The sequence below is a fragment of the Colobus angolensis genome, unplaced genomic scaffold (genome assembly GCF_000951035.1).
Source record: "Colobus angolensis palliatus isolate OR3802 unplaced genomic scaffold, Cang.pa_1.0 Scaffold160, whole genome shotgun sequence".
Taxonomy (NCBI): domain Eukaryota; kingdom Metazoa; phylum Chordata; class Mammalia; order Primates; family Cercopithecidae; genus Colobus; species Colobus angolensis.
The window spans coordinates 4,648,478-4,669,611 of NW_012114711.1; the positions used below are offsets into that span (position 1 = coordinate 4,648,478).

The 21,134-nt window shown below is 36.4% G+C and overlaps 1 protein-coding gene across 3 annotated transcripts in view; it reads left to right on the forward strand.

Annotated features, from left to right (window-relative positions):
• The window catches only part of CNTN6 (contactin 6), a 306,520-nt gene extending 288,853 nt beyond the window's left edge, over window positions 1-17,667 (forward strand). For all 3 annotated transcript variants that reach the window (XM_011937225.1, XM_011937224.1, XM_011937226.1), the window contains 6 exons: window positions 3,215-3,449; window positions 3,566-3,681; window positions 5,761-5,947; window positions 15,542-15,654; window positions 16,423-16,591; window positions 17,423-17,667. In XM_011937225.1, coding sequence (XP_011792615.1) covers window positions 3,215-3,449; window positions 3,566-3,681; window positions 5,761-5,947; window positions 15,542-15,654; window positions 16,423-16,591; window positions 17,423-17,523 — 921 coding nt within the window. In that variant the 3' untranslated portion in view covers window positions 17,524-17,667. The remainder of the gene's footprint in view (window positions 1-3,214; window positions 3,450-3,565; window positions 3,682-5,760; window positions 5,948-15,541; window positions 15,655-16,422; window positions 16,592-17,422) is intronic.
• Window positions 17,668-21,134: the final 3,467 nt, after the last annotated feature.

Below are 21,134 nucleotides of genomic sequence, written 5' to 3' on the forward strand. Positions count from 1 at the left end.
AGATACTTGCTTAAAGTAAATTAGTGAATTCAGTATCCCATTTATCACTCATATTTGACATTATGTACAGGTAGATACTGAGCCAACTTCTTCTGATGCCCAACTTCTTTGGGGAATAAGTTATGTATATTTAGGAGAAGATTCACACATTAGTATGAATCATACATTAGTATGAATCTGAGCCACCAGAATGTAGGTAGTAATTCCTTCAATTTAATGAACTCTATTAAGTAGCTTCTCTGTTCCTATCAGTGGAATACAAAAATGGATGAGAAAATGTCTGAATGCTCAGAAGCATACAGGACAGAATTGTCTTAACCCAGCCTGGAAGGAAATCAGGAAAGACACCATCAGAACTATGTTTTGAAAAGTAACTTTGAAGTAGAGAGGCCACCCCAGGCCAATGTCACTCCTGTTGTAGTTGAAATAGTACCTGTTGGACTTTGAAAAGCACTGTGGGACACAAAACTGTTCTAAATTCAGTCACAATCTACTATTATGTTTTATAAGTGACAGCTTTAATGATTATCCTTCATTTAGGCACCCTGTGGTATAATCTGCCTGAACTGAACTAAATATCTTCCCCGTGTTTTCCCCAGAGCCACACAGTAAATGTAGATTTTGTGTTTATTTGTTTTGTTTTGGTTTGTTTCCAATAACCTAGACATAATATCAAATTTTTAGAATATAGCAACGGCTAATTCCTTTTTAAGGGCATGTTTATTCATTATTTTATCATAATGTTGTATACTCCCAAATACTTCCAGGTTTGAGGTGCTTGTGGTGAATGTCTCATAAATATGACTACCAAATTAGGTACACAGGATAAAGCACTATAGAGTAAGAGATACATACCTACACTGAGGGTTGGCATACTTTTTATTTAAAAGGCCCGACAGTAAAAATATTCAGTCTTGTGGGCCACATGATCTCTTTTCTAATGTCTCACTCTGCTTTTGTAGCTCAAAAGAGCCACATACCACTTACAAACATATAGGTGTAGGTGTGTCTCAAAAACCTTTATTTTCAAAACCAGCTGCATGCTACATTTGGCTAGAAGTACATAGTTTTGTTGATTTGTAGTCTGCACTGAAGATTTGGTTCTTATAGACACTGTTGTTGAGAATTTACATTATTAGTTTATCAATTTTCATAGATTTTACTCCCAGGAGAATTTCACAATTTCTTTATTTTACTGAGCACTTTCTCCACTTAAAGAAAACTCTTTTCCTGGTCTTGTTAAATAACTATATATATTTCTTAATCATCTGACTCTCTGTTCATGTAAGAATAAAAGGAACTATCGAAAGAAGTCTCTTTTTTCCCCTCTAATATGCATATGTGGGACTCAGATCTTTCTTGAGAGAGCACCATGAGAAATATTAATTGTCCTTAACTAACAAAAACAGAACTCCCCTATTTAGGTAGATGAACTGACTAAGCATCTTGATTAAATCTGAGATCAAAGAAACTTCAGAAATGAATCAAATGCTCCAGCAAGTAGCTTCCATCCGTATAAATTTCTTCCATGCCATTCAAAATTAACTGTTTTATTTCTAGTCTCCCTATGAAAAAGAAGAGAAGCGTTAATATGAGGAAATACTTTGTTTCCCCAGATGTCAGGAGCAGCATTTTTCTTCCTCTTTTCACTTTCTGTATTTGTTAGACTGTTCCACAGGGCAAGAAACAGAGACCAGCTCAGGTCATCTCGGTTAATGGGGATTCATTTAAAAGCTACATGGGAAGTAATGAGGACAGGAAAAAGTCTCAGCAAGCAGGTAGGAAGGTCAAATGAAGAACCGGAACATCGTTCATCACTGCTCTGGGCACTCGAGCACAGGAGCTCTAGCCAACCATCAGCAATCCCTCTGCTGATCCAGCCCTGGCTTGAATAGTCTCTCATGCTTATGCCTCAGTTCCTCCCATTTCCTTTACTTCCAGTTTTCTACCTGGCTACCAGCTAATTTGGATCTCCTCTCTCTAATTTACAGCATCTATTTTCTCTTAGCTTCTATTGTCTCACTGTTCCTGCTACTGTATGTTCTCTACTTTTGCCTGCTCTGTGTATATCTATTATTGTTCTGCCACCCACCATGTTTCATATGCAGACTCTATGAGAGGAATTGACCAGGTCTATTAGTCACCACAGAGTGCAGAGATTCTGCCCTCATAGATACTCACCAAGACGGTGCCTGTGGTTCTGGTGCTCATGAATGGGTGCTCACATGGGTTCCAAGTGGCAGGATAATGTGATTGATAAAATAAATGGACTCCCCCGAATAAAGAGAAGCTCTGAAATAGAGTTGTGGACATGAGGGACTAGAAGCGCTGTGTTCTGTCAGGTGTTGCCTTTATTAGTCTGTCAGAATATTTATTTAAAAAAAAAAAAAAAGCAAAACATTTTCCTTGGGAAAAAACAAATAAATTCCACTGATTTTTCAATACAAGTCTCTTGCAATCAGGAGATCTGTTGGTCTAAATTCAAGTACAGATTCATTTTAATTTGCTAAGTTTATGTGATTGTTTATAATTTTTAGTATCTGCAGAGTACCGGGGAAATATTATCTATTTCTATTTTGCTATTTTTAGCAATTGTAGATTTGAAATGTATTTTATAGAATTTGATCTTTGTGAGAGTCAACAGTTCGTTCTTTCATGTGAGGGAAAATGCACACATGTCACTACCAATGAAGATGTATGCCTAAAACAATGATGGGAGGTCTCGTATGCTTTTTTAAAGAAATACTCTATGCCTTAAAGCATATGCTATTTCACAATAATTCCATTACACGTCTTACAAAAACTTGTTTAAAATGTTGTGAAAGAAAAACATATCTAGTCTTGAAATAAATAGTTAATAAGTTAATTTGTGCTGGGTTTAAAAATTCATATCAAAACCACATTTTAGTGTGTATCATAAAATCTTCTAAACTGTTTTATTATAATAATTTGTGAATGATCAAAGAAAATATATAAACATGTAAAGCTTGTTTTATATTTCTATCTGAAAACTTAAACTATTTATCTGAGTATCTTTAACTGGGATCATTTTTCTAATTGGCATTCCAAATTAAAGTGTTTTTAATACATCATTAAACAGAATAAATATCTGTATTTGTCTCTATGGAAGAAATGTGAAGTAATCAATAAGTATTATAGTAGCTTAATAAAATATTTTTGCAAATACTCAGTGATTGATCACATTCTGCCCAAGTCAATTCCAGAAGAACTACAGAATGGGGAGGGATTTGGATATATCGTCATGTTCCGGCCAGTGGGCTCGACAACCTGGACCAAGGAGAAAGTAGCATCTGTGGAATCATCAAGGTTTGTTTACAGAAATGAAAGTATCATCCCACTCTCTCCATTTGAAGTCAAAGTGGGTGTGTATAATAATGAAGGAGAAGGATCCCTGAGTACTGTGACCATTGTCTACTCTGGGGAAGATGGTAAGTTGTCCTCAGCTCTGGTTTTCTTTGAGACCCTATGCATAGTTTGTGTTCCCTTGTTCCATTTTCAATGAACCACTCTGCTAAAGATGGCTATGTCTTTCTCTGGATGGTAGAACCTCAACTGGCCCCAAGGGGAACTTCTGTCCAGAGTTTTTCTGCTTCTGAAATGGAGGTTTCATGGAATGCTATTGCCTGGAATAGAAACACTGGAAGAGTGCTGGGCTATGAGGTAATCAATGGATTTCACAATAGCTCCTATTCAACAGTCCTATCCTACTAGCCTTTTGTTAGCATATGATAATGTGTGTCTAAAGCTGAAGCAGGGAATGAAGTTGAGACAAGGTAGGTGAGCCTCCACATTGGGGCTTAGCCTGGGATGTTTCTTGTCCTTGTTCAAGACAGAATTCAAGAGTGAGCCAGTGGTAAAAACAAAAAACAGAAAACAACAACAACAACAAAAAACCCAGCTTTAATGAGGCAGCAGTGTTATAGCTTCAAAATTGCTTCTGCAGAGCAGGGCTACCCCACAGGCAGTGTTCTAAGAGAGTAGCAGTTTGGAAGCAGTTCTACAGTCATATTTATACCCACTTATAAATTAATTGCAAATTAATGGGTGAGTTACTCAGATTTCTAGAGTGAGTTACTCTAGAAATTAATGGGTGAGTTACTCAAGTTTCTAGAAAAAGGGTGGTAACTTCCAGGTCATGGCCATGAAAAGGGGTGGTAACTTCCAGGTGTTGCCATGGCAGTGGTAAACTGACATGGAACTGGTGCGTGTATCTTATGAAGAGGTGCTTTAGCCTCTTCCCTGTTTCAGCCTTCAATCTTGTCCACAGTAAAGTCCTGCCTCCTCCCTCAAAGTAAGGGAGATCGTTCTAGGTAATTCAAAGCAAACAAATTAACAAATAGTAGCCATTTTTAAAGGCATACCGGTTCAATACAAGTAAGATAAGTAAGCTCTAGAGATCTGCCGTACAACTGTGCACACAGAGTCAACAATAATGCATTGTACACTTAAAATTTTTCAAGAGGACAGAACTCATATTAACTGTTCTTACCACAACAACATTTTTCAAAAGTGATCAGGTGATTATATGATTAATTATTCAAATTGCAGTCATTTTTTTTTTCTTTGGTAAGAGGTAAAGTCTGTTCCTCAATCATCTTACACCATGGAAGAATTTCATTGAGAAACCTGCTCTGCAAATTGCAGTATAACTTGAAAAGATGTAATCATCTCAGAAAAGGCAGTTAAGTAAAGAAAAAAAATACCTAGATTGTCTTGAGTCTGCTATTTTTAGTGTATGAAGAGTAAGGCAAATTACATTTGTAGGCCGTCATCTCACAAAGGCAAGAGATAAGAACATTTTAAGGGAAGGTTGTTCATCACTCAATCTTTTTCAACTTGCAAATTCAGCGATTCACAAAATGGGTAACATAATTTCTTTAGTTTTGGAGTTATAATAAATGTATAATCCTAAACATTCTTAATTTTGTCTTATATGTATGTATGTGTGTGTTTATATATACATATATATACCTATAATCCTCTGATTCCAACAGAAAGTTCTGCTCTCAGGTGTCTTTTCCACTCCATGCCAAGAATGCCTTACCTCTTATCTGAACCCTAGTTACTTCTCAAATTTCATCCCTACTCTCCTCTTCTTTCTGAGCTCTACTCTCATCAATTCCTGATGTATTTTGTCAAATTCTTGTAGCATATTTTTTTCTATATCACTTCTTTGTAATGCATTCTATGACTTATTTTTACATATACTGTGGATTGTAACCTCTTAGCTACATGATAAGGGGATTGAAAATAGGTACTTAATTTATTCTCTTTTTTTTTTTCAATGTACCTAAAACATTGCTAATGCAAAGGTAGGGCTCAGTATAAATTGAATTATTAATTAATCTGTGATTCAAATAACTCTGAAAAGAAATGCCAATAGCAAGACATTATAATCAAAGTCTTTGACTGATTATATACAAATGTGTTTTTGTCTGACTTGTTATACGTCATTTGCTAAACTGGTAACCTTTAGATAGCTCATAAAATATTTTGGTAATCTAAAAAATCAGGTTCTCTAATTTCCATTGTGAATTTGCATTCATGACTTTTTTCCTCATAAATAGTAGAGAATGACAATTTTGTTGTATAACCATTTTAATTAGAAAACGTTTTTGTCATCTATACTTCTGTCTTCTTCCCATATCCCTTGTGGTTGTGGTTGATAGTTGTGGGTAAACAATGATTGATAGTTATTGGGGAACAATAAATTGCTTGTGTTTGGTTTTTAATTATCAGGTCTTATACTGGACAGATGACTCCAAAGAATCCATGATTGGTAAAATTAGAGTCAGTGGAAATGTCACAACCAAAAACATCACAGGGCTGAAAGCTAATACCATCTACTTTGCTTCTGTGAGAGCTTACAACACTGCTGGAACAGGGCCGTCAAGCCCCCCAGTCAATGTTACCACCAAAAAGTCCCGTAAGTATGCATACCCTCCAGAAAACAAGGTTCATCTGTGAAGAGAAACCTATTCCTTTGCTTGATGTTGATTGTATTCCCACACCTCATTTCTTTACTACTTGGTTACTTTGTTTAGTTGGTTTGTCCCTTAAATGTGGATAGCTGTTGAAACCTTTTGGTAACAATCAAGGTAAATATTTTGATCTTTCCGGAATTCCAAAAGAGGAATACTCCAAGTATATCAATGAAAGACAGAAAAGTATAATGTCTAAGACTGGCCCTGATGCCCTCCTTCTAAATGCATTCAAAAACTGACCTCTCATCCTTAGAAGGTTAGGTAGTATTTATCTTTCAGTCTCAGTTGCCTACCTATAAAATGAGGAAACAGTCATATTTATGTTCTCATAGGTTTTGTTCAAGATTGAAAGAGATTATTAATAATAAATGCCCAGTACGCACCTTAGTAAATGCTTAGTAAATGGTTTTTTGTTTTGTTTTGTTTGTCATTTGAGTCCGAGTAAATTCAGATGTGATCCTGCAACTGTCAGATACCTAGATCTTTCCTTTTAGGATACCTTATGACTACAGCTTACTTGGAAGTCCCTGAAATCTAAGAATGAACTTCTCTGCTTTGTATTATATCCCTTGATAATCAGCCAGGTGATTTCACATAATCAGAATCTACCAAATAAAAGATGAATGTTTTTCATCTTTTGGTGATTGTTGCTGCCTTTGTTTTCTGACTGAGTCTGGTAATGCACAAATATTCCATAATATGAGGCACAGCAATACATTGGGGAAGGTCTGATCAGATATGACTTAGTTGTTCCTGCAAGATGATTTTTTGAGGTTGAATAATATTTACATATCTCATATATTATTAATGGACACAAATTATTCACAGAATCAGGTTTTTAAAACACATTTTTTTGCCCTCTGAATCCTGATGAATGAAAGATAACAAATATAGTTGCTGAATTTTGAGAAAGACTAAGACATATTCACTGCCACTTACAAAAATCTAGTTTACCTATAATGCCGTATTCTAATTACACCACCATATTTGGAAAGAAGAGGTAGTTGAGAAGAGTTTGAAAATAAAGTTATATTAAAGTTATTCCCTTTATGTGTATATTTGTCATGTACAAAAGAAGTTAGGAACCATCTCAAAGAATAGGCCCTTGATTAAATAGATTATCCAGTTATTTCCACATAACCAGATTAATGGTCAGAGATTCATGTTCCAATTCTGGGTACATCATTGACTCATGACTTGAAATAGGACAAGGCATTCCATTTTTCTGCTTTCATGTTCTTATCTATTAAATAGAAATTATCTCTGTCCTCACTGCCTTCCCAAATTATCCATGAGGCACAAACAAGGTACTGATTCTGGAAGCATCTTAGAACATATGAAGTGATGTGGAACTGCAAACGCCTGTGGAGCAAAAATTTTTAGCCAACTTTCCTCCAATCCACCCAGTTTTAGACAGGCTGGGCTGTGAGTTATTTTCAAGAATGTATTAGTTAACAGTGAAGTTCTATTCCTTTTCCTGTTTTACTCAGTGTTGACTAAATCGATGAAGTCATTGCCAGATAACTTGGATGTGTGATTTGCTTCTTTGGTCTTTCTTTAGTACTTTAGCTTCTTTCAGCTAATCTGCAAATCTGGATGAAAATCTCCGATCAATCAGCAGTTTTAAGATTGCCGAGACATTTACTTCTAGTTAACCGAGAGATGCCAAACTCACAGAAACTCTTGTGTGTAATTCAATTTCTATCTCAAGCAAATCAAGAGTGATTAGAAATGTGTAAGCAACATTTAAAAGAAAAAAAAACAGATTGTATCATGGTAGACTGACAGATATTTTAGTGCAGTTATTGAGCCAAGACTCAGGTCAACTTTTATTATACATAATCCCATCAACCAACTTAAGGTGGATTGAAACTTGAACATTGAACTAATCATTTACCTCAGGAAGAGAGAGATACATCCATGTGACATGTATAATACATGTATATGTGTTTTAAAATTCTTGAGATTTTCTGTAATATATATATACATATATTCACGTCTCACTACTAATTGTATATAAATACATAAAAGTGAGTAGCCCCACACTCCCTTGACCTCAAGGGCAGTCTTTGAAGCACCTTCTTCCCTGCTATTCTGAAGCACTGGGTGGATATGATTGCCCAGAGAGGGCACTGCCTTTCCCCAAGGTCACACAGCAATGAAGGGGGACAGATGGAGGAGAAGGGGCCTAGATGTGCAGGCAGCCCCACAGGGTCTCACTGGAGTCCTGAGGGGCCCAGGCCCAGCTACATAGGAGAACTGTTCCTCGCTGCTGGGCCAGTAGGTGCCCTCCGTCTGCCGCATCTCCCGAGCTTCCGCACCAATAGTGCCAGCCCCACAGCCGGGCACAAGACGGCCAGGAATCAGAAGAACACGATGATAGCAGTGACAGCCCCCCTGAGACAGGGCTCCATTGGAGCCGGAGCTGGTGGGTGTAGGCAAAACAATGCTACTCTCATTTGCAGAAGGGGTCAGTATTTGCGCCCAGGGTTGGTCCCAGGGGACCGGCCCAGCGCCAGGAGCAGGTCCAGGCCTAGCTGGGTGATGGGTTCACAGCGCCGAGGAAGGGGCTTCTGGGGCGCGCCCCTCCTACCGCCTACAGGGTGGGTCGTGGGCACCTGCGAAGGGGCACCTGGCCCAGGCATCTTTGAAGTCGCTCTGTATATATTCTACATACATATCAGAAAATCTCAATAATAATTTTTTCTGTCTTCTGAAAATTTGCTGGTTTCATTGTCCATGCAACCTAAATTAAAGGTGTTAGTTTGTGCTCAATTATTCTATGTTTTTAAGCAGAAAAAATCCTTGTTTTTCATACTAAATTTGTTCAATTGGCCCAATTGATCCTTCAAATGGGTTGGACTGAAATTCACATCAAATGCTAAAATGATTATTGGTTTGTCTGATGGTTAACATATGATCAATTTGTCAAAGAGTAGGAGATATAAATTTTCGAAAACAGTTTAATTAACAATGAGTAATTTCACCCAAGATACAACGTTAGAATACCTCTGCTAAGGAGAAAGTGAAATAATAATCAGAAATTTTAAACGAAGATTAGTGTTTCTTCAAGTATTCGGCTTGCTTAACTAAATCAAACAAGAAAAACCTCTGTAATTCCTGGTTTCTTCTATGGATATTCAGTTTTAATATCTCTTAAATTTGACTCTTACCAGCCTATATGCTTCAGTGACCCTATCAAAATAGCCAACAAGCACCTGAGAATAAGAAGAATATACAAGTCTCCTTTATATTTAAATACCTATCCAACCCCTCATTTTATTACTTTGAGATTCTATATCACAGACATTGTGAAAGCAGAACAGTAACTTTTCTATTATTCTATTAATGACCTCAAACTCAGTGTTTTAAAACAATACAAGTTGGTTATCATACATTTTTGGAGATGAGGAGTTAGAAAGAGGTTTGACTGGGTAGAAATCCAGATGTGCTCAAGGGCTACACTAGTTTTGGAAACTCCAAAGGAGAATTTGTTTCCTGTTTTCTGGATTTTGGAGACCACCCACATCCCTGGGCTTGTGACCCTCCTTGGGCTTGTGACCCCTTCTTCCATGTCAAATGCCAGCAACAGTAGGGTACCTTCACATCTCTGTCACTGACCCTCTGCTTCTGTCATCACAACTCCTCCAACTCTCACTCTCTTGCTTCCCTCTTTCCCTTGTAAGGACCATCATGACGACATTGGAGCCACCTGAATCATCCAAGATTATTTCTTCACCTCCAGACTCTTACCTTAATCACATTTGCAAACTCCTTTTCCATATAAAGTCATGTGTCCACGGGTACTGGAGATTAGGATGTGATCATGTTTTGGGGGTTCCTTATTTTGCTTACCACAGTTTAAAAATATTGAGCACTTCTATGTCACCAGCCCTGTATTAAATTTATCATACTATATCTCACTTAGTAATTACAATAAGTCAAGGAGCTTGGTATTTTAATTTCTAGATAGGAGGACACAAATGCTTAGAAAGGTTTTGTCATGGCCACTGTTAGACTGATGAGCATGAAATCTCTTCATCCCACTACCACTGTGCCCCTTTATCATCTTCCTCCCTAACCATCTGAAAAGTTTCTCTCTCTGACTCTCAAATCTTCTGTCTAAACCTCAAACTGCTTTGAAATTTTTCCTTCTAAAATGCCATCATACTTCTCTTCTGTTCGTCAAATGTCATTGTCTCCGCTATTCCAGAGAATGAAGACTAAGAAAAAGGCAAGCAAGATCTTTCACAATGTGTCTCAAAGCTCCTTTCTATATCATTCCTCTTCTAGCCCTGACATCCCAAACTTACTGATCTTCTAGAGTTTAACATTCACTTTACCTGGCTTCATGAAATCTCTCAGCTTGTAGTGCCACTGCCAGGCCTACATATGGTCAAATGGTCTTTTTTCCACTCTATAACTTCCCCCAAAGTTTCCCCTTTAATGTATTTGTGTTTTTCTAAGAGTTCCAATAACTCTGGCCATTGTGAAGCAGTGTTGGAAAAAGTTAGAATGGGACTTCAGAGAGAATTGTGGATATGGATCCCTGCTCAGCTATGCACTATCTGTGTGCCAGATCTAATTAGTTGATAACTGTGAATGCATTTTCTCATCTGAAAAACAGAAATGAAGATACTTACCTCTAGCGATTTCTCTGAGAACTAAAGGATGTAATGTACACCAAGGTGACCCAGAGGCTGTCATACATGAAGGCTCAGTGCATGGTAACATGTGTTATTATACTCCTCCGTTAGAGGCAATTCACTTTCTTTGCATTTTTTAAAGTAAGAAAACACAGCTACTTTCTTTCTCTTTATAAATTTATTGCAGAAATTTTCTTTTTTTAAGGGTCGTAGAAGGACATCCAAAGCATGTATGAGAAACAGCTTTAATGAAACATTGATGATAACCATGATTCCAGGTGCTACTCCTGTATGTAACTTTGATTTTCCATGTCCTTGAGATGACATCAAGATTACCTCTCAATAGTGGTAACTGAAAAATTTCTGCATTCATCACACATTCAAACTGTCACCATCTAGATTTGTAATCTGATCTGATCTTCCATTGGAAAGTCTGAAAAAGCAGAGCTCACATTTACCAAAATCTCTGCCTGTTCTAATTGGCTAAACTAAAGAGAAGACAGAGGTGTTTTCTTTGTTTGTTTTTTTTGCATGATCATTCAGTCATCTACTCAAGAGATAGTGCCTCCCATGAGCTGTGCCCAGGGTTAGGTGCTGAGAGTCTAAGAGTCATTAAACCAAGCAAGATCTTTGCCAACCGGCAATTTCTCTTTTAGAAGAGAGGCAACCTAAAACAAGAAAAAAAAGACAAATGAATAAAATAATCATAAATTATGAAAGGTACAGTGAAGAAAATAAATGAGAAACTAAGATGTACCTAAGAAGGAGCATCTATATGGGATAAGCTATGTATTTTGATACAAAATTAAAGATAAAGAGAACAAAAGAACTTCCAAACAGAAGGAATACCATATGCCAAACTTCTTAAGTATTATTGTTACTGTTGATGATGATGATGCTAGTGTTATTGTTCTTTTAAACAAATATCAGTGATTCATCTGTAAGTACCAAAGACTAGTGGAAATGATGGATTTCCAAAAGAAAGTGAGAGGTACTGCAAATATACTGTGATCCACACAGACATTACTTAAATGGAATTTAGATTTACAAGGAAAGAAAGAAAAATATTTACATCAATTCCAAGAAGAAAAGAAAAGTGAAACAAACAAAACACTACTTATATAGAAAGAAGTAGTCAGACGCAGTAACTAAAAGTGTTTGCAAATTTTGGCTCAATTTGGCCCTTGACGTTGACTGACTAGCACTTTGTACTAGATTCTTTCTTGCTGCAAATATGCAATCAATCCATATTTACACATAAAGGAAGCATTAAGCTTTTATTTTATCTTGTACTTACGTTCTTTCTCTTTTGCCCAAATGTCAACCCCATACTGTTACTTAGAAGTGTAACATAAGAAGTTGTTTTTGAATTGAGTTCACAGTGTGAACTACAGTTGAATATAAATGCCATCTCCAGAAAAATTGATTACAAGGAAACCATTAGAGGTGTGACGGGCTAGTTTAATGTTGCTCTGTCATTTGATTAATAGAAAATGATTTAGTCTTTGGAAATTGCCTGGAAAGATTTTAAAAATTAAAAAAGTGTTTGTTTGCTGAGTTTACCATTGACAGACTTGGTACAAACATCATGACGTGTTTTGTGCTATCCATGTGACAGTGTTTTGGTTTGTCAAGGCGATAAAAATTTTAATTTTATCATAGATATTTGCAACCCAGTTTAATCAGCTACATCAAACCAGAACTGTAAACAATACTTACATTAAGGTGATGACCTTCTAAAGCAGCTTCCAGAAGTTTTATTTTTCAATATCAGACATAAAGGATTGACATTAGAGAAACATCCATTGATGAAAATAAGAAAGGATGTAGACTAAGAGATATTCTAAGATAGTTAGCTGAGACTCTCCCATTTTATCTCCCTTTCTAAAAACATACAAACAATCCAAGAGCAATATTATTAAGGGGAAAACTTGAACATACACTAATTGTATCTAAGAAGTGAATCATTTGCAAACTTCAGAATTGTATTATTAGCAGCAAACCACTTCGAACACAATTGAAAAATTATGTCATAACACCACAGTGGAGAACTGCTCCTCTCAGAAAAGAGAATTAACAGTTTCAGAGTTTTTAAATATATACCACTAACCAAATGTGGAACGTTTCATATTTTATTTCATATCTCATAAACTAGGACTTATTCATTTCATTTTATAATGGGAAAATCCGGCTCTTGGAAGAGATTGGATACAAATTCAAGTCCCTCTGACATCAAAGCGCAACTCTTTTCGTCTCCCAGAGAGCAAGAGAAGTAAAACATTCTAAATAATCCATATAATTGGCTATTCATACCAACGTACTCACTCAGAATGCAACTCTTCTCATTTTATGGCCACAGAAAGTTGTGCTTCTGCTTTGGTAGATGAGGACAAAAATGCAAACATGTCAATGACAAAGTCATTGCCAACATCACAAACTGCTCCTTTACGTAGCTGGAAGAAATCATTTCTGTCTCCTAGCCTGTTGATTTTTTCAGTGGATTTATAGTGTTGAAAACAATACTTTTCCTAAAACAAACAAAACATACAGAAATACATAAAACTTTCAGAATCCACTTTGCCAATGACACTGAAGTGGTGAATTTGTATTTTCTCTGTATTGATTGTATAATGGTAATGTTAGTGCTGAATTTTAAAGAACGGAGATTAAAAGAAAGGTATCGAGAGTATAATAGAAATTAAAATTGCAATATCCTGTGAGAATTTTGATATTGTATCTTTTATAGCTGAGAAAAAGATTTAAAAAGGCACTGGAGGATAAGTTGAGGAAGGATAGTTACAAAATAATTATTGCTGTCATTCAGACCTTTAGAAATAAATATGTTGATAAACATTATAATTGACAAATACATTGTATATTGACAAGCAATGTATTGAATGCTTACTAAGCTAAAAGCTTTCAGACCTTTAATTATGGGTTTATATTGGCAAGAAATGTACCAGGACATGGTCAATCCAATTGGCCTGTCCATCTTATAAATAGGCATGGATTGCTATGAGTCTGACCATGGCAATTGGCCTTGATCATAGGACAACATAATGAATGGATTGGCTGTGTTGTGTCACCTATGGATCTGCCCAGAGCCCGGTGCATAATCAATACAGCCTGAGAAGATCACCACAGGACCCTGAGCAGTTTTCCTTAGCCATCTTATTGTACAGTCATTTATTCATCACATATGAATTGGATGTCTCCAATGTGCCAGGCACTGTGCTAGGGGTTAGTAATACAGAGTTGAACAAGGCACTTGCCCTCAAGAAATTTAAAGAAACACATAACCAAGAATAAATACAATCCAATGTGATAAACCTATAATAAAATATGAACTGAGCCTCATGTAAGCATACAGGGAAACATTTCTCTGTCACATCCCAACTGTACTGTAAGTGGCTGAGTGAACAATAGTGATATCCCAGTGGAATTGGGGTGGAAAGAGAATGTATGGTAATATATTTGAGACACCTGGATTCAGCAATATGTGAATCTTCCAGTGATACATAGGAGATTAAACAGCAGTTGAGTCAAAACTCCGAAAGCAATAGTTTCTATTTCTATAAGTGTTACAATGAATTAAATATTATGCTCATTCAGTCTCACAAATTCAAAAAAGATGTCAAAAACATCTTGTTGGGCAGTTTTATCTTTGTTTCCGCTTTCCAGATGAATTATTTTAAATCTCTTCAGTTTCTTAAATCTCAAAAATAGTCATGTGGACTCAGATAAGCAGCAAGTTGTTCTGGAGAAACACTAGACGGGAAAGCAATAGGCCAAAATTCATTAGCTGCATGCTTTTGGATAAGTGACTTCCCAACCTGGATTCTAGTTTTCTTGTATGTAAAATTCTCTAGTTGGAATACATCCATTAGTTTAGAAGCCGGATTCTAAACCTTTCATCTCTTCTCTCCCACCATCTCTCACCCAGACAACATTAATTTCAGAAAAGTAAAAGCCTCAGTTTGGATTTAAAGTTGATATCCTTTGGGATGATCAATCAGTTTGTGATGACTTTTCCCTTTTCTGGGTTCCCAAAAGCTCCATCTACTTTAAATGGCATGCATCTTTCACATTGTCCAGACATAGTTGATTAAGCTAAGATAGACATACGATCAAATGAAGTTAATCATCAACTTTCTCAGGGGAATTCTAACTTGGACTGTCTCTGAACAGAGAAGGTTTTAAATTTCAGGTGTGGTGAACAGTCATGATTTCTGCCATGTACAGTGAGAATGACAAAGAGGTGCTCTCTGGCAAGATGAGCATGCAGCAGACCCTGCTTCGTTAAGCAGAGTGAAGACCACGGCTTTGTGACAATGTTTTCTCTCCTCGGACTCTGCTGCAATCTGCCATGAGTTATAAGAAATATCCTTGAAAATTTACTGCAAATATTTTGCTTAAAAGATCTTGAGTTACTTGTGTTACAATTAGAAATCTAACTAATACAATGTTAAAAAGTAAAGAATTTTAGGAATGAGCATCTGTGTGTTGATATACATAAAATGCTTGCAACTTGAATTTGCTAAACATGCTCATTGATTGATGGCCAAATGGAATCATAGATAAAGAGACCCTCTGTCTGTTTATATATGATGAAGTAAACAAACTCAACAGCAATGATTAATAAATTAATACTGGACATGCAGCAAGCCATTATTAATTCATAAGTCTGTCACAAAGGCATTCCCAAATGACCAGATTTGAATAAATTTGCTTATTGTGATTAGAATTAATATATTTCAAATGACACTGAAAACATTTTAGCCTCTTCTATGCAAATCATCGAAGACTTATTTTTTCTTTTCATGTTGATACATCATACAGTGACCATGAACTAATTAACATTCATCTGAATCTTTGATTATCTCTTTAAAGCTCCAAGCCAACCACCAGCAAACATTGCCTGGAAGCTGACAAACTCTAAATTATGCTTGAACTGGGAGCACGTAAAAACCATGGAAAATGAGTCTGAAGTTTTGGGGTACAAGGTGAGTGTTTAGTTTTTCCTTTAATCATATCAATTAAGTTACTAAGGAATGAAATGTGTGACACCAAAATAGAAAACAAATTGGCTGCATATGGAAACACTGGAATCGTTTTCAAAATTATTTTGAAAATACCATTGCTGCTTTCTAATTTTCCGTTGAAAAGGTTTTATATTCCGAGGTCCAGTAATGTGTTAGGGAACATCAAAAAATCAAATTCCATAGGATGTAACATTTTTTTCTTCAAGTGACACCCCTTGCCATCATAACATGACGGCTTATGTGGGTAGTAGATGTGATCAGAATGAGATCAAAAAATGTATATAAATAAAGTTTTTAGAACTTAGGCTGCAGTATGATGTGATCTTTTAACAATACAAAAGGCATCTAACAAGAGTACAATCAAGTACCCAGAGCAAATCATTACCATCAGTGACAATGGACATCATCTCTTGGCAGATATATATTCAACATTTGAAATGGGTCCAAACTGAACAGTGACTTTCCACAGCAAGCTCCAATGATAATAGCCTCAAGCTATTTAACTAATAGAGATAAATCTACTCTCCTTCCAGAGGCATTGGCCAAAAAACCCCTCTTTTTCTTAACAGGAGCAATGGAATATAAGGGAAAGACATCACCTGGATATTTCCATCTGAGGAGTACAACATTTACGATGATGTATCTTTTGTCTTACAGTGTTCCAGAACAGTTGTGTGAACCTTAGAAAAGCAACATGTCCATGTTAACTTGATACTTCATTTTATTCAGATTCTGTACCGGCAAAACAGACAGAGTAAAACTCACATTTTGGAAACAAACAATACATCAGCTGAGCTTCTGGTTCCATTTGAAGAAGACTACTTAATTGAGATAAGAACAGTCAGTGATGGTGGAGATGGAAGCAGCAGTGAGGAAATTAGGATTCCAAAAATGTCAAGTAAGTTGAGTCACCATTGCTATAGTAGATTCTGAACCTAGACAGCCACAGCATGAAATTCAGCTCCATGAAATCCTCCAGTTATGGTTTAAATGTTGGGTGATAAGATAAATTTTCAATTGTGAGCAAAAGGTGATGAGCCAGTTTTTTAAAGTTATTCTCCAAAATTGTAACATGCTTATACATTATAAATGGTTTTATATTTCCTCGTTTGAAAATCAAAATAGAGAACAGGGAAAAAACTTTGTGTCATTAGAGCATAATTCTATCACCCATTCTATTGTCACAAAAATCAAAAAGATTTTTCATAGATTCTTCCAGGTCTTTTTCAGCAGGGATGGCAAATATGAAGCGCAGGTAAATATACACCCTTTCCCATGTTCATGGCAGACATCACTAATCAAGTGTGGCATTCTTAAGGAGCTGAGTCACAACTTTCAAGTCCTCCTCAAAACAATTTTTCTAAGCCAACCAACACCAGTCAGTCTGACTTAGCATGCAATAAGAATGTATCATTTTTGCATTAGAAGAATCACTTACTCATCTGCCTGAAGCTGTGATTGAGTGAAAGTCATTAGCATCCGATGTTGGCCAATCCTTTAGGCAGACTTTGCCAATTTAGGGATTTTTCTTTTGCATTTTATATCAGACATCCTTAGACAAAGACATGGTAAGGCACTTTCTAAAATTAAATATAATGTGCATGAGACAAGTATAATAAAATATGTTACTAAAAGATAAATGATAGTATGAATTTGGGGTTCTGAAAAACTAATCTAGCAGGCAATACTTTATCTCAAAATATTTTTGTCTTATTTTCATATTTTGCAGGTTTGAGTTCCAGAGCAATTCAAGTCTTAGAACCTAGCACCCATTTTCTGTCCATTGTCATTGTGATTTTTTACTGTTTTGCTATTCAGCCACTTATCTGATGAATAAAACCATAAATCTTTGAGAGTTTTTTGAAAGCAAATCATTCTGTAAATATGCTCTCCAGCCTCTGACACAAGATGCGTTCTTAATACAGACTTGTTTGCAAAGAAAAAAATGTATATTATTAAAATCTTGTAAATATCTATGGTACATTAATAAAACAATTTTAAACACTTTTGAATTTTAAAGCTCGTACATGATTACATGCATTCCTAGGTGCAACATTAATCTGGGGGGTTATAACTGCTGTGTCTTTTAAGTGACTTATATGGAGAGTATAAATAACTCCCCTCAATGATGGTGATGATGAATACAAATTTGTCTCATAGTTACCATAGCTCACATGCACATTTTCATGTACTCCAGACAATCACTTCAGTATTTGAAATTTTCACCCTACTTCAAAATAAAATACAATTTTTTTTTATAGTTGGGATTCTTTAAAAATATAAACTATTCCAGAGCATGGTGTGCTTTTATCTCTGAATCAAGTTGGAATAAGAAATCTTTTTACTCAATAATATTTCAATATACATGCTGTTCTTCTCAGCTCACTTTTCAGAAGTTTCAGTCATAATAAAGGCAGAAAAGGTATTTTATGGCAAAGAAAAATAAATGATGGAAAGTGAGCACCCACCTAAAATAATCTTCTAACAACTTGATGTATATTAAGCAATTGCTCATGGCAAAGTTTAACATTTGAACTGTTGCATGAACAAATCTCAGGTAATTATTACAAGTTGATTGCAATGTATGTGGCCTTATTTTTATAATAAAACAATGTGGGAACATTATTTGATCAAGCTTTCTACACTTTGGTCAAAATATTATTTTTTGCCAATTTTCTCTGCAGCTATGAAAATAATTCTACATGAACCAGGTTTAGAAAGATTTTGCGGGTTGACTTTTCTCTAGGGTGAGCCTGTTTCAGTCAGTGGCCTCACTTCTTAGAATTGTATAGTCTGGAGAAAGTAGTCTGGGAGAAGGTAAGGTTAGTGACCTGGCCCGTAGAATGCTATGTAACCACCCCTTTCCTCTACAAACAGCCTTGAGAGGTCAGTTCCTGCTGTCAGCCTTCTCTGGCTCCCAGCCAATCAGGTTTGTAGTCCTATAGAGCTGAATGTGAGGAACGCTCATGTGAGTTTTATTTTCTTAACATGGTGCAACCTCTTAATTATGTTGAGAATATTTGAGATATTCTCACAATCCTCAAATCATACAATCCTCAATGCGGGATTTTGTCTTTTGAGTGTCTGAAGTATTTTAGAACTCTTTAAAATACCCCATGTAGTCAGCAGCAGATGGACAATGGCTTTCATAGTTCAGAACTTGCTCCTTGCCTGAACAGTGTGTCAAGCACACAATGCAAATTAATGAGCCTTATTCTCCCCATTGCCATATTATCTGACTGTGTTTTTGTGAAGCAAAACAAATAGGCAACAATGAATACTGTTCGGCACACCCGTGTTAACAGCTGCCTGGCCAAGATACCTCTGAATTGACCAGAGATACCAGTGCTGGCATATGGTCTTAATGGTTTCCTTAATTTGGTAAGAGATGAGATTTGTGTCCTCCTCCCCAAAGAAGAGATTGAGGGTTAAATATACTGTGAGATTTTTTGTTTCTACTAATTAGTTGAATCAGATATACTGTCATTTGTGTGTAAGTTCAAAAGCTAAATCCGTTTTTATCAATAATTCTTATATGTTTGCAGATTACTATCTAGTTCATGATTTCTGGAATGTCAAAAGTCTGTGTTCACAGTCTAACATATCTAACATATTGTTTATCTTTTCATCGATTCACTTAATTTTTCAGAATATACTTTGGCATTAATATTAAGCAGCATGGGCTTTGGTATGATTTGAATCTGCCCTCTTAGTGAAAACACGGATGCATTTTTTTTTTTTTTTTTTTTTTTTTTTTGAGATGGAGTCTTGCTCTGTTGCCCAGGCTGGAGTGCAGTGGCTGGGACTACAGGGGCCTGCCACCTTGCCCAGCTAGTTTTTTTGTATTTTTTAGTAGAGACGGGGTTTCACCGTGTTAGCCAGGATGGTCTCGATCTCCTGACCTCGTGATCCACCCATCTCGGCCTCCCAAAGTGCTGGGATTACAGGCTTGAGCCACTGCGCCCAGCCCTCAATTTTTTTATTTTTCATTTTTTATTTTTTTTGGACGGAGTCTCGCTCTGTCACCCAAGCTGGTCTAGATCTCCTGACCTCGTGATCCGCCCATCTCGGCCTCCCAAAGTGCTGGGCTTACAGGCTTGAGCCACTGCGCCCGGCCCACATTTCTTTTAACATCTCCATTTCACTAATATCAGAACTACAGAGTGTTATGTACTTAAGATATTTGGCATGGTGCAAGGAACATTGTAAGTTGTCAATAAATGCAGCTGTTGTTTTCTGCTGCTAAGAATTAAATCCCAAATGACATGTTATTACATTTACATATCCAATGTATTATGAAAATAGTTTCAACCTTTGTTTACATCAAAATCCAAACCAGCTTCAAGAAAAATGAATTGATCACCTACTCTCGATACTACATGGCACTCAAGAATGAAAACAATGGTGATTCTAATAACCCATTTCAGGGAAATATTCTACATGATGTATATACTCCTCTGACATTCAAGAAGGATTCCCAGTGCATCCCTGTATTGACCGAGTAGACTGCTATTATAAACATGATATGTCATTTCCATACTTCCTACAAAAAAGGGAGATAATGTGACTGTACCTGGAAATGGCTGCAGAAGGAACCAGAAATAAGGTTTAGGAGACTCAACACAGTGGAAATATGTCACTATAAAGCTATGGACTGCCTAGATCATGTAGAGTTCAAACACAGCTTCATTTTTTCTCTTTTGTTTACACTATAATCCTCCCTGCTCAGTATCTCTTTTCTATCTATACAGCAGAGGGTGAGGAGGGCATGGCTGCTATCTTTAAAAACAAATACAGATGGTGAGGGATGAAATGGAACCTATATGGATTCTAAATGTAATAACATAATTATTACTTCTCATAAGTAAACCTAGTATTTTTATGCTTCTAGGTATTGTCAGTCTTGAGATGCAACATGGAGTATACACTCCTGTATTAGTCCATTTTCATACTGCTATGAAGAAATACCTGAGACTGGGTAATTTATAAAGAAAAAGAGATTTAATGGACTCACAGTTCCACATGGCTGGGAAGGCCTCATAATCATAGTGGAAGATGAAGGAGTAGCAAAAGCACATCATGTATGGCAGCAGGCAAGAGAGTGTGTATAGGGGGACTACCCTTTATAATACCAACAGATTTCATAAGACTTATTCACTATCATGAGAACAGAAAAAAACCACCCCCATGATTCAGTTACCTCCCACCAGGTCCCTCCTATGACACGTGGGGATCAGGATTATGAGAGCTACCATTCAAAATGAGATTTGAGTGGGAACACAGCCAAACCATCTCAACTCCCTGTGTACAATTATTCCTTCATGTGCTATAGAACTGCATATTGAATTCAGAAGAGATTCTGTTCTAGACAATCACATCTCTGTTGAGGTCAATATTTACATTAGTCAGGGTTCTCCAGAGAAACAGAGCCAATAGGGTAT